We start from the raw sequence: 13,960 nt of genomic DNA, 5'->3' as shown, positions 1-13,960 counted from the left end.
CTGGTAATCCCTGTACTTGGGAAGCTGAGACAGGAGGCTCTCAGATTGGAAATCAGTCTTAGCAACTAAGTGGGACTGTCAGCAATCTAGAGAGACCCTGTTTCAAAATAAAATAAAATAAAATAAAATAAAATAAAATAAACTAGGTTTGGGGTTGTAGCCCAGAAGTAAAATGCTTCTGGGTTCAATCCCTTGCACCACATTAAAAAAAAAAAGATCTCGCTGGCATTTTTTCCTAACTAAGGGTAAAATTCTAAATTTATGTTGTTGATGCTTCACTCCGAACAGGGAAGCAGTGAAAGCCTTAGAGACAGATGACAGTCTTCCAAGATGGAGATTGACACTGTGAGGGGAAGTGGGGTTAGGGCAGACAGTTGGGACGGTGGAGAAGAAGCGAGAAGGTGTGGGAGGAGGGCCTTCGGGGCCCTCTGTTTGTACTCATGGTACTGGCGGGGGCTGCCAATCTGTTTGTATCAGCCCAGGACTTCATGAGGGCAGCTGCGGCCTGGAACATCCTTTCCAGAAATGAGCATGCCTTCCCAACCAGCCACTCTGAGCAAGCCAACCCTGCCAAACCATAAAGATCTTCACTTTGGAAACGGTAGAAAGTTTTTATTCCCGGGTTTCTGTATTCCCTGCATCTAATGAAATGCCACGGCCACTCCCTCTCAATCTCATATTGCTATTTTACAGAAGAAGCCAGAGTAGTTGGTAATCCAACTTCTATAAAGCCCCACAGACAGCTTCTGACAGAAACAGAAACTGTAACTCCAAATTTATCAGACCCCTGGGCTAGCCACAGCCACGCTTAAGTATCCCACTAACATCAACCCTCGAAAACTTTGGTGTTTACTTTTCCTGCCTCCTGAATGGAAGCGTTCATGGAAACCTTGTGTATTTTCTCACCAATTAAAGCACCATAGTGAGGGGTGGCTTTCACTTTGTTTACAATTTGTTTTAAAACTTGCATTCTTAGCCGGGCGTGGTGGTGCACGCTTGTAATCCCAGCATTCGGGAGGCTGAGACCTGGAGGATCGCGGTTTGCGGACAGCCTCAGCTACTTAGTGAGGCCCTCTGCAACTCAGTGAGACCCGGTTTCAAAAATAAAGAATAAAAAATAGGGCAGGGGCTGTAGCTCGGGGGTCAAATGCCCTTGGGTTTCATCCCCAGACCCACACACACACACAAAAAAAAACTTGCATTCTTATTTTTTGATCTGGCAATGAATTCTTGAGGCATATAATCTGGCCTTTGTTAAAGGCAAAACTTGTTGTCAAGGCTGAAATCATACCTACCAGCTCTAACTCACAGGAAGTTGTCCATGCCCAATAGAGAAACTGTCGGCAGGTTTGGCTTGTGGTTAGCGTCAGCTTGCTGATTGTTTCTGCCCCATGAGCCAAGAACCACGTGCTGTTTATATTTTTTAATTCTATTTCTACCTCCTGTAGAGGAAATAATGGAAATACCTATGTGCTCACAACATGGAAAGATCAAAACACAAAAACATACTGTAGATTGTTTTAACTGGCAGCAGACTGAGAAATCTAACATTGATACTTTTGCAATCTTCATCTGAAAGTCTAGGAACCTCTCCTGTAGAAATTCCCTTACAAGTACACAAAGATACACTGATGGGCGTGTTCTCTATTGCACTGTCGTAAAATTCTTTTTTCGAAAAATCGGAAACAGTATAAACATTCATTAATATGAAAATAGCTAAGAAAGCTGTGAAATACTATGCTATGTATAAATATGTAAACACACACACACGCACACGCACATGCACACACAGAAGCAGACAGGCAGGTAGGTAGATTGATTCATGTGAAAAAGTTTCCAGCACTGCTATTTAAAAAAAAAAATCAAGAGCCATGGGGGCCTGAGACAGGAGGATGACAGTTTTGCTGCCAGCCTCACCTACTCAGGGCGGCCCTCCGGAACTCAGAGGTAGATGGCCCTGGGTTCAAATCCCAGTACTGTAAAAAAATAAAAATAAATAAAAAAAATCAAGAACCAAGTGTGGTGGTGCATGCTTGTAAGCCCAGTTCTTGGAAAGCTGAGACAGGAGGATCACAGGTTCATGGCCAGCCTCAGCTATTTAGTGAGGCTATCTGCAACTTAGTGAGACCCTGTTTCAGAATAAGGAATAATATTTTTTTTTTAAAGGCTGGGGTGTATATAGGAGGTAGAATGCCCCTAGGTTCAATTTTCAGTTCTGCAAATAAATAAATAAAAAGTAAAATATTCTACATACTCCTATGTTGCGTATGTGTTTTACAATAAAAATGTGTTATTTTTGTCTAAGACTGCAATACCAAGTGTTGGTAAGAATAGGGAACAGCTGGAACGCTCATGCTCAGCTGAGGTGTAAAATAGGCAATTTGGGGAAATGATTTGGGGTTTACCATTACCTATCCTGGAGCCAGTGATTCTCTACTCCTAGATATTTATCCAAGAGAAATAAGAACTTATGTTCACAAAACAAATTATATAAAATGCTCAGAAGCAGCCAGGCTTGGTAGCACAAGCCTGTAATCTCAGCACTTGGGAGACTGAGACAGAAGGATCACAGGTTCAAGGCCAGCCTCAGCAACTTAGTGAGACCCTATTTCAAAATAAAAAATAAAATAGGGCTGGGGGTGTAGCTCAGAGGCAGAGCATCCCTGGGCTCCATACCTAACAAAAACAACAACAATAAAACCCAAAAAACACTGAGATGCAGCTGTAACACTGGCAATGACTCAATTCCCTTTAACTGAAATGTTCACATAATGGGATGCTACTTATAAAAACAAAACAAAAAAAATCATTCAGTCGGGTATGGTGGCACATGCTTGAAATCCCAATATTTGGGAGGCTGAGACAGGAGAATCACAGGTTCACAGCCAGCCTCAGCTGCTTAGTGAGGCCCTTTGCAACTCAGTGAGACCCTGTTTCAAAATAAAGAATAAAAAATAGGGCTGGGGTGTAGCTTGGAGATAGAATGGCCCTGGGTTCCATCCCCAGGACTGCAAATTATATATATATATATATATATATATATATATTCATTCATACAACATTATAGATCTCAAAATATTCTGTTGAAGACAGACACAAAAGAATGCATACTGATGGTCTGAAGTTCCAGAGCAAGAAAACAAACCTGTTAGGACAGCAATCAGGACAACGGTGCACTCAGGAAGAGTCCTAACTGTGTAAAGGAAACTTTCTAAGATGATGCACATTTTTAAATCTTTCTGTGGGTGGTGGTTACACAGGTGTATATGCATGTTAAGATCACCAAGTTGTAACACTTAAGATTCGTGCAATGTAGATAATAATTGGCAAAGTAGCTAGGGAGGAAGAAAGAAAAATGGAAGGAAGGAAGGAAGGAAGGAAGGAAGGAAGGAAGGAAGGAAGGGAGAACCACACAAAAAGTCAGAAAGAAAAATTATTTTTAAAATATATATATGTATGTGTATATATATGTGTGTGTATGTATATGTATGTATACTGGTGCGCCACCACACCATGCTTTTTTTTTTTTTTGGTGGTACTGGGGTTCCTGGAAGCCCTTCTACCTCCGGGCTACAATCCCAGGCCTATTTTACATTTTTTTTTATTTGGAAACAGGGTCTCTTAAGCCAGCGTTCCGAACCAGAGCTATCCTCCTGTCTCCGCCTCCCAAGTGCGGGGATTACAAGCGTGTGCCACCATGCCCAGCCCACACCATGCTTTTTAATCAATTTTTGATACTATCTCCAGATAGGGGGATATGTGAGGTTACTAGTTGTTGTGTGTATGTGTGTGTACGTGTGTGTGTTACTGGAGAATGAATTTAGGGGCATTCTACCCCAGAGCTACACCCTCAGCCCTATTTTATTTTTTATTTTGAAATAGGGTCTCATTAAGTTACATAAGTTAAGTCAGTTGCTAAGGCTGGCCTTGAACCTGCAATCCTCCTGTCCCAGCCTTCCAAGTATGGGGATTACAGGTATATGCCAATATACTCAGGAATACAATTTTAAGAAGGTTTATTAAAATGCAGTTAGGGCCGGGCGTGGTGGCACACACTTATAATCCCGGCATTTGGGAGCCGAAGACCAGAGGATCAGGGTTTGCAGACAGCCTCAGCTACTTAGCGAGGCCCTTCACAACTCAGTGAGACCCTGTTTCAAAATAAAAAGAATAAAAAATAGGGCAGGGGGTGTAGTTCATAGGTCAAATTTCCCTGGGTTCCATCCACAAAAAAAAATATATATATATGTGTGTGTGTGTGTGTGTGTGTGTGTGGTTAGGAGGCTGGGAATATAGTTTAGTGGTAGGGTACCTGCTGAGCATATATGTGAGGCCTTGGGTTCAATTTCTAGCTTCACAAAAATTTTTAAATTAAAAATTTTAATTAATAAAATGAAATAGTTAACATTTTTATAGCTATATAAATACCCTACATACTTCTCATACTTGATTTATAATATACAGTACCTTAGTTAATTCCAACCCTACTACAGTATTGACTTCAGTAAATATGTATCTGTCATTGAACATAGTTTAGTAAAGGTCCTATCATCTGAATAAAAACCTTACTCTCCCATCACACACTAACATTAGAATGCCAACAATGCTGACCGGAGACCCTAGATGAGAAATTCGTTACTTATTTTATGAAAGCCAGGAGTCCCCAGGAAGACTCTGGATGCTAAAATCACTCTGACCATGAGCCCAATCTGTCCTATCTCCCAAGTAAAAGCTAGCTAGTAAAATTAAACAGTGGAACTCAAAGACTGTAAAGCCGAGAAGCCATCTGTTTTAATCACCTAACCTATAATGCAGCACTGGCAAACCAGAAAAGCAAGCAATGAACTCAGAAACACAGGGGAAATAAATATGAATAAATGTAGCAGAAATTATAGGATTTCTGTAGGGCGTAATGGCTTATAACGTGAAAAAATTAGATCTATGATAGTTATGTCAATATGTTAAGATTTTCCAATGATGATAAAACTTGAAATTTACCTTATTTCTCCTATATTTAAAATGATTAAGAACGGTTTAAGTAGTATACTTATGAAATTAGATAAAAATGTTATCTTAATGGCTGGCACTAGAATTCCTCTTAGGGAAAGAATTGCCATTGTTTGGGAAAACAACTTGTTTCATTGTGTGTGGGTGTTCGTGAAAGCCCAAACAACTAAGAAGATAGCTAAACTGCTTTTTTGTGTAGCAAAGGGGTGAATTTTTTTTTTAAATTTTGCTTTATGTATAATAAAGGAAGGAAGTAGCAAAGAGGAGATGGCTGGGACCGAGTCAGGTGGAGGGCCAGAGGGTGCACCCGGATAACAGGGCGGCGCGGGTGCTTAGGAATGGGGTGCCTGGGGCTCAGATTGAGACTCTTTGCACAACTGTAGGGTAACCCCCCTTCTACTCCCCACATCCCCCGAACCTTCAGTGACGTCTTCTACACTCGGACTTCATGTGAGGAGGCTTTCATAGAAACTGAGGAAGAGGACATGACTAGGCCAGGGTTTCCCAACCTCAGTACTACTGGCGGCTGGGGCTGAGCGCCTCTTTGCTGTGAGTGGCTCTCCGACAGAGAGGAAGTTTAGCAGCATCCTCAGCCTCTACCCACCAGGTGCCAGTAGCATCCTCCCCCATTGGCGGCAACCAAAACATCTCCAGATGTTGCCAAAATCCCCCTGAGGGGCAAAATCACCCCAGCTAGCAACCACTGGCTTGGCCCACACAACCCAGGGGGGAGCTGCAGAGGAGCAGGGAGCTGGGGGAAAGGCGGCCTTGAGAAGCATGCTCCCTGAGAGATACCTGCCTCTAGAAAAGAGCTGTGGGCCTCCCCAGGGAGATCTCACCCAGAGCCCCAAAGGCCTGGGCAGCCCACCTAACGTTTAGGCTGTACTCAGAATGAAACTCAACCAGTTCCACCATTTTAAACCATTTTAGCCAGATGTGGTGGTGCACACTTGTAATCCCAGTACTTGGGAAGCCAAAACAGGAGAATTACAGGTTCAAGACCAGCCTCGGCAAATTCATGAGGCCCTGCACAACTTAGTGAAATCCTATTTCCAAATAAAAAAACAAAATAGGGTTGGGGGTGTCGCTCAGGGGTAGAAAACCCTTGGGTTCAATGCCCAGTACCACGAAAAGAAAACCCAAAGTATGCATATATAATAAAAACTAAAAGAAATACACGAAATGTTAACAATTGTTGACTATGGGTGACGGTATATGATTGTATATTTTTTAGATTTTCTATAATGAACATTTATTAATGTTTTATAATCATTATTATATAATCTTTATTATATATATAATTTATATTATATATATTATTTATATTTATATAAATATATAAATAAATATATAAATTTATAAATATAAATAAATTTATAAATATATAAATTTATATATTTATATAAATATATATTTATTATATATAATTTATATTATATTTATATAATCTTATTATATATAATAATTATATAATATATAATAATTATATAATTATTATATATATAATAATTATATAATCATTATATAATCATTATTTATAATCTCCTTTTATAATCAGAAAAATTTGATATTAAAAAAAACAGAAAGCCGGGCGTGGTGGTGCACGTTTGTAATCCCCGCACTTGGGAGGCGGAGACAGGAGGATCGCACTGGTTCGAGACCCTGTTTTCAAATAAAATATAAAATAGGTCTTGGAGTGTAACCCGGAGATAGAAGGGTTTCTAGGAACCCCAGTACCACCAAAAAAGCAAACAAACAAAAAAAACCCCAAAAAAACAGAAAGCTGGGCGTGGTAGCACACGCTTATAATCCCAGTACTTAGAAGGATTGCAGGTTTGCTGCGGTCAGGTTTGCTGCGGTCAGCTTCCACAACTTAGTTAAACCTTGTTTCAAAAGAATAAAAACATCAGGCTGGAGGTGTAGCTTGGAGGTAGAATGCCCCTGGATTCAATTCCCAGTAACACACACACACACACACACACACACACACACACCCCAAACAGAACTCTATTCATATCTCAAAAGTTAACCAACCAGTAACCTCACATACCTAGAATATAATATCAAAAATTTAAGCAAGAAGCCAAGCCCAGTGATAATTCCAGTACTTGGGAGGCCAAGACCAGAGGAACATAGGTTCAAGGCCAGCCTCAGGAACTTAGCAAGACCCTCGGCAACTTAACGAGCTCTTGTTTCAAAAGAAAAAATGAAAAGAGCTAAGGATTTAGCTCAGAGATAGAAAGCTCCAGTTTCAATCTCCAGAACCCTCCCCCCCCCAAAAAAAAAATTTTTTTTTAAGAAAAAAAGACTGAGCGGCCAAAATACATGTCACAAAGCCCTGGGCGAAAGGTTTTGCTTAGTTCCAACAAACTTGGTTTTCTGATGTTGCAGAAGCATTGGGGATGCAGATACAGACACCAGAGCAAAACAAAACAAACAAAACAGCGGAGAATGAAGGACAGAATCCAACATAAAGGAGGCTGGGGGTGGGAACTCAGTGATAGAGATCTTGCATCTCATGCACAAGCCCCTGGGTTCAATCCCCAAAAATAAATAAATAGATAAACAAATAAAGCAAATCTAGACAGTCACAAAGCGGCCCAGGGCAACCATGGCAGAAAGCTCCCTAAATAACGCCAGCACCTCTCCATGCTGTCTGAAGATAGATATTGACTATACCAACTCCAAGGTCAAAACCGCTCAGATGAGATCCATTTGAAAAACAAACTGACTGGAGAAGCGAAAAGCCTTCCAAATGCATTTTAGGGAATAAGTATAACCACAACTATAGGTAAAGAAAAGTTAGAATGCTTAAAGAGAATCTTAGCTGTCCAGAGCAACTCACTCCTGCAAGTGTCCCATAGTTGGAGTTTTATTACACTGAAAAGGATGTCATGGTGGGCTGTGTCCACCAACACAAATCTGGACAATCTGGAGACTACTTCTCTCCTGGGAAGTTTAAAAATAAGCGATCATAGGCATACTGAGGTCGGTGTTAGGGCAACACTTGATACTACATACAGCCAGGTTGTTGATGTTATTTTGGCTTCAATCCATATTCCAGCCGGGTGTGGTGGCGCACGCTTATAATCCCCGCGCTTGGGAAGCCGAGACAGGAAGATCGCACAGGTTCAAAGCCAGCCTCGGCTACTTAGTGAGGCTCTCAGCAACTTAGTGAGACCCTGTTTCCAAATAAAATATAAAATGGGTCTGGGAGTAGAGCCCGGAGGTAGAAAAGCCCCTGGGTCCCACCCCTAGTATTACAAAAAAAAAAAAAAAAACAAACAAAACCCAGCCCGGAGTGGTGGCGCACACTTGTAATCCCAGCATTCGGGAGGCTGAGACCCAGAGGATCGCAGTTCGTGGACAGCCTCAGCTACTTAGTGGGGCCCTCTGCAACTCAGTGAGACCCGGTTTCAAAATAAAGAATAAAAAATAGGGCAGGGGGTATAGCTCAGAGGTTGAATGCCCCTGGGTTCCATCCCCAGACCTGCAAAAAAAAAAAAAAAAAAAAAAAAAAATCCATATTCCAGGCAGGAGTTAGGTACCAGGTGGGCAGCTGGGAAGTATCAGCGATCAAGGCCAAGTCAGCAGGTCCCATTCCACCATGTACAGGGCAAATATCTATCCCACTTCCTTCATGCATACTTGCTTTCTTTGCTGCTTGCTTAGGGTGGGGAGTGGGGTTACTGGTTACTGGAGATACAATCCAGGAGCATTCTACCTCTGAGGTGCACTCCCAGCCCTTTTCATGCTTTTATTTTATAACAGGGTCCCACTAAGTTGCAGAGGGCCTTGCTAAATTGCTGGGGCTGGCTGGGAACCTGTGATCCTCCTGTCTCAGCCTCCCAAGTGTAGGGGAAACAAGTGTGTGCTAGCAGGCTGTCACCGGCCCTTCTCTGCTTCTGACTTAAACAAAAAAAGACTAGAAAGACCAGGAAGAAGAAACTGATTGTGTTTATATCTGTGGAACAAAGATTAGCAAACTGGCAGCCGGCCATTGTTTTTGTTTTCAACTGTGGCTATCACAAAACAGAAACAAACAGATAACTTCTACATCTGCAGCCTGATTATTGGAAAACAGACCTGAATATTTCCTCTTCTTCCAATTATGCAGAAGGCCTTTGGTTTTACTTATCTATAGGGTATGTATTTGCTGATACGGAACTGGTTCCTATTTCTGGATGAGCGTTTGACAGAGTCTATCTCAAGAAGCTGTTTCCTGAGTTATTCTAGAAGCTTCGCACTGCTTTGGCATTTGCCAAAAACCCAAGAGTTTTTTTTTTTTTTAATTCCAACAGCTAAACAGAGAAAAAACAAGAAAGCCATGGTGAATGGCCACCGGCACCCTCACCTCTCTGACTTCCTATTTGCCTATTGTTTGTTAGTTTTTCTTTTTCTTTTAAATAACTTTACTGGTTGTTTGTTTGTTTGTTTTCTGATTACAAAAGTAATGCGTGGTCCTTACGTTTCAAACAACATGAAGATACATAAATAAAAATTAGTAGCGCTCCCACTCCAAAAACAAAAGAAAACAAAACAAAACACCTTTCACTCTCCTAATAAGGAAATCAGTGAGCTGGGCTGGGCGTGGTGGCGCACACTTGGAATCCCAGCCTTCAGGAGGCTGAGACCGGAGGATCTCCGTTTGGCAAACAGCCTCAGATACTTAGCGAGGCTCCACACAACTCAGTGAGACCCTGCTTCAAAAAACAATAAAAAAGACTCAAACATAGGGCTGGGGTATAGCTCAGAGATACAATGTCCCTGGGTTCCATCCCCAGTACCGCAAACAAAAAAAAAAAAAAAAGAAAGAAATCAACTTGGTATATATTCTTTTCACTTCTTCCTAGACTTATACAAACATATATAATATTCAGGGATTCTTTGGTTTTTGTCTTTTGTTTTCAAACAAAAATGGGACATAACTGCCTGGCATGATGGCACACAACTGTAATCTCAGTACTTGGGAGGCTGAGGTAGGAGGATTACAAGTTCAAGGCTGGCCTGGACTTGGTAAGACCCTGCTTCAAAATAAAACTAGATGCCGGGCGTGGTGGCGCACGCTTGTAATCCCCGCGCTTGGGAGGCGGAGACAGGAGGATCGCGCAGGTTCGAAGCCAGCCGCGCTGGCTTAAGAGACCCTGTCTCCAAATAAAAATATAAAATAGGTCTGGGAGTGTAGCCCAGAGGTAGAAGGGCTTCCAGAAACCCCAATACCACAAAAAATAAAAATAAAAACAAAATAAAACTAGGGCTAGCGATATATCTCAGAGCTAGAACACCCCAGGGTTCATTCCCCAGTACCACATAAAAGAGGATGATATTACATATACTATCGCACACATTACTTTTTAAGTTTTAGAAACATGCCATGAACACTTTCTAAGTCAATACAGACCAGATAGATGATAGATCGATTGATAGGTAGATGATAGATCCATTGCATTGTTTAAATATCTGCAAAGTATTCCATAGGATGCATGTCCCATAATTCATTCAACCATTGTCCTGCCTTTCCCAACTCCTGGGCACCTGGGATAGACCCTGGCACATAACATTTTGTGTCCTTTAATTTCAATGACAGATTCCTAGAAGTGGGATTTCTAGGTCAAACGAGATATTTTCAAACGTTTAAATTTTCATATTTAAACAAAATTAATTTTAGAGCTTCAGAATTTCTGTTCCGTTCTTCATTATGCAAGATCTTCATATAAACCTTTCACCGTGCTTTACATATTTTACTTTTAAAAGCACACACATTATGTCAAAAAACGCTCCTGTCATTTATGCTCATGTAGTTATAAATAAGTAAATGCTTAAGTTATGGCTGTGGTGGCCAGTGTTAAATCACGACGCACATGCTCATGCTATGGTTTATGAAAGTAGTAATTCATTGCGGAGACTCCGCCCCCATGGCCGGGTGCTGGGGGAGAGGTGGCTCTCACATCCTGCGGCTTCTCCCACCCAGCGACCATGGAGAGATCAGGACCTACATATTTTCTAACTGTCAACAGTTAACCTTAAAAAGCGAGCGGTGGGGGAGACAAGTAAATAGCAACAGACAAAAAATTGATGGCCCCTTGGGGCTTCTAATATCCGCAAATTATTTGTAACACAATGTATAATTTTGTTGGTCTACACCAGAGATTGTGTTTCGCAAAAAATAAAACCTATCAGCAATATGTAGTTCTTGTTGTACAAACCTTTCAAAATCATATTCTTCGAACATTTTTCAGTATAATTATTGGTTGAATCCCACTGTTTTTTCCTCTACTTTATATTCAAGACTATAATTGTGATTTTTTTTATTTTTTATTTTTTTGCAGGTCTGGGGATGGAACCCAGCATTCGACCTCCAAGCTACACCCTCTGCCGTATTTTTTATTCTTTATTTTGAAACAGGGTTTCACTGAGTTCCAAAGGGCCTCACTAAGCAGTAGCTGAGGCTGTCCGCGAACTGCGATCCTCTGGTCTCAGCCTCCCAAATGATGGGATTACAAGCGTGCACCACCACACCTGATGCGATAGCTTTAAAAAAAAAAAAAGCCTTAAAAATATATCAACCAAAGAAGCTTCTTAAAATTTACCTTCAGACTCCCCCATATATTCTGAAGACCCGAGCATGATCAGAGATTGTTAAGACACAGCAAGTTTGATACAGAAGTATGTGACATGCAATTAATCTCCATTCATACCCTGCTCTCCTTGTCAGCAAACAAAGGTTCTGCTTTAAAGGAAGATCTGAAGACTTCAATTAAAAACAGTCAGCTAACAAGAAAATAATCTAAGCTAAAGGAAGGTGGCAGGTGCAGAAATGAGTTGTTTACCCAAGTGTCGGGTTCCAACAATAAAGAACTGCACTTCAAAAATGTCGAAGAGGTGGATTTCATTGCAAACCTCTGAAAATAAAAAAGGAATTTTCTACCAAGGCCACTGGCGAAGCTGAAGCATTGTTTAACGAGCTTGTAAAATAAGCTTCCGCTCATCAAATGACAGATACCAATAAAAAGAATCACTTTGTATCTTTAAGTATAAAAAGTACTTAAATCTGCAAGGGCAGAATTAAACTTTTCCTTTCTGGGAAACCAAAGACAATTACAGCCTTCTTTTTACAAGTATAATACTGAACCAGCCGCGGAGGGAAAGGCTGGATGCTTCCAGATGACGTTCTTTCAGGCTGCAGATCATTTTCTGCTAGAGTTTAGATTTCCTTGGATCACAAGCAAAATGGATTTTGGAAACCTCACCGAAAAAGAAATACCTACTTGACAGCTCTTACAGAGAAGCAGTCCAGAATAGAAACAGTGTTACAAACAGAAACCAAAAGCACTTGCCAAATTTTTGATTAGGAGGCATTTATACCAAGATAACAAGGTAATGGAGATATAAAACCAATTAAATTGAGAGAAACTGGGGGGAAAGTACAGTCTGCCAAAAATATGACCTGCCCCAAGCAGGCCATCTGTTAAATATGTGTCAAATATGTCACTTTGTTGCCAAAAGGCTTAATTCTGAACAGTTTCCTCCTGGGACCCAATGCAACCGCAGATTCCAGGACTCGGTCCCCCTTAGAAGGTCAGTTACAGGAAAGGAAGTAAAAAGTACTTTCTCTGTGTGAATGGAGACGATGCTACCCATCTCTTTAAAACTCTTTGGAGTTTTGGTAGTATGTGCTTAGCATTAGAGATTATGGCCTTAACGCTTGCTTTATTATTATTATTATTAATTATTATTAATTTTTTGGTAGAGGTGGTGGTGGTACTAGGGATGGAACCCAGGCCATTTTACCTCTGGGCTACACCCCTAACCCTATTTTATTTTGAACCAGGGTTCTTGCTTAGTTGCTCGGCGTTTTGCTAAGATGTTGAAGCTGTTCTAGAAGTTTCGTTGAAGCTGTTCTAGAACCTCCGATCCTGCTGTCTCAGCCTCAAGTACCAGGACTCCAGGGGTGCACGCGCCCCACGCTTGGAGCGGCCTTAACTCTTTAAAGGGCTGCTCAGACGCTAGGTCTGACGGTGCGCCCATCACAACCGAGCACTGGGGTGGGCTCACGACCCCCTTGGACTCCTGCGGGCCGGCAAAGCGAGGCATGGGGTTTCCCCGCTGCCAACCCTGGTGACCGCTGGGCCCCCAGGACCCCAGCCCCGACCCCAGCCCCTCACTGCGCCCTGAGCGCCTGGGGCCGCTTCTGTGCCCAGTGAGGAGGTCCGGGCTGGCGAGGGGTGGGGGGGGAGCCCTGGGGGGCAGGGAGGGGCAGGCTGGAGACTAGGCGGGGTGGCAAGGTGGCCCGGCAGGGCAGGAGCCGGCCTGCAGGGGCTTCGAAGCCTGGGAGGCCCCTGGAGGGTGGACATGCCTGCTGGAGAGGAAAGTGGGCTCAGGGGGTGCAGGGCCCCGAGGGGGGCACGCAGAGCGGGCTTTGGGGGGCTGAGGGCTCTGACGACGAGAGCAGAGCGGCCCGCACGGGCTCGGGCAGGGGTCTGCAGGGCGTGGGGCTCCCGCCGCGTTACCTTCCAGGAGCCAGCGGATCTCGTCGGGGAGGGCGGCGGCCTGCATGGCGGCGGGAGGTGGGCAGGAGGCGGGAGAGGGGCGTGGGGCCCGCGAGCGCGGCTGCAGCCCCGGCACCTGCGCCTCTGTGGCCGCGGCGGGGCGCGACGGGGCGGGGCGGCGGGAGGCGGCGCTGCGGGCGCGCAGCCCCAGGTGGGGGCACCCAGCTCACATCCGGAGGCCAGGGGCGCCCACGCACACGGGACTCCCCGCCCCCCGGCCGCCCTCCGTTCCCTGGGCAGTTGGCCTCCAAGGCACAGGTGTAAAAGGCCATGGTGGACAGGTGTGGTGGTGCACGCCTGTAATCTCAGGACTTGGTTGGCTGGGGCAGGAGGATCGCAGGTTCGAGGCCAGCCTCAGCTGCTTAGGGATGCCCTTTGAAAGTGAAAATCCGGCGCAGAAAAGA

The 13,960-nt window shown here is 43.3% G+C and overlaps 1 protein-coding gene across 1 annotated transcript in view; it reads right to left on the bottom strand.

Annotated features, from left to right (window-relative positions):
• SKAP1 (src kinase associated phosphoprotein 1) overlaps positions 1 to 13,563 on the bottom strand; it is a gene marked incomplete at both ends in the record, with an annotated part of 332,420 nt that extends 318,857 nt beyond the window's left edge. Inside the window, one exon of the mRNA XM_080713532.1 lies at positions 13,518 to 13,563. Within this exon, the coding sequence (XP_080569658.1) occupies positions 13,518 to 13,563 (46 nt within the window). The remainder of the gene's footprint in view (positions 1 to 13,517) is intronic.
• Between the last annotated feature and the right edge of the window lie 397 nt (positions 13,564 to 13,960).

Source organism: Muscardinus avellanarius, assembly GCF_963383645.1.
Source record: "Muscardinus avellanarius genome assembly, chromosome: 16".
Lineage (NCBI taxonomy): Eukaryota > Metazoa > Chordata > Mammalia > Rodentia > Gliridae > Muscardinus > Muscardinus avellanarius.
Note: the sequence above shows the minus strand (reverse complement) of the source record. Positions and strands in the feature narration are given on the sequence as shown.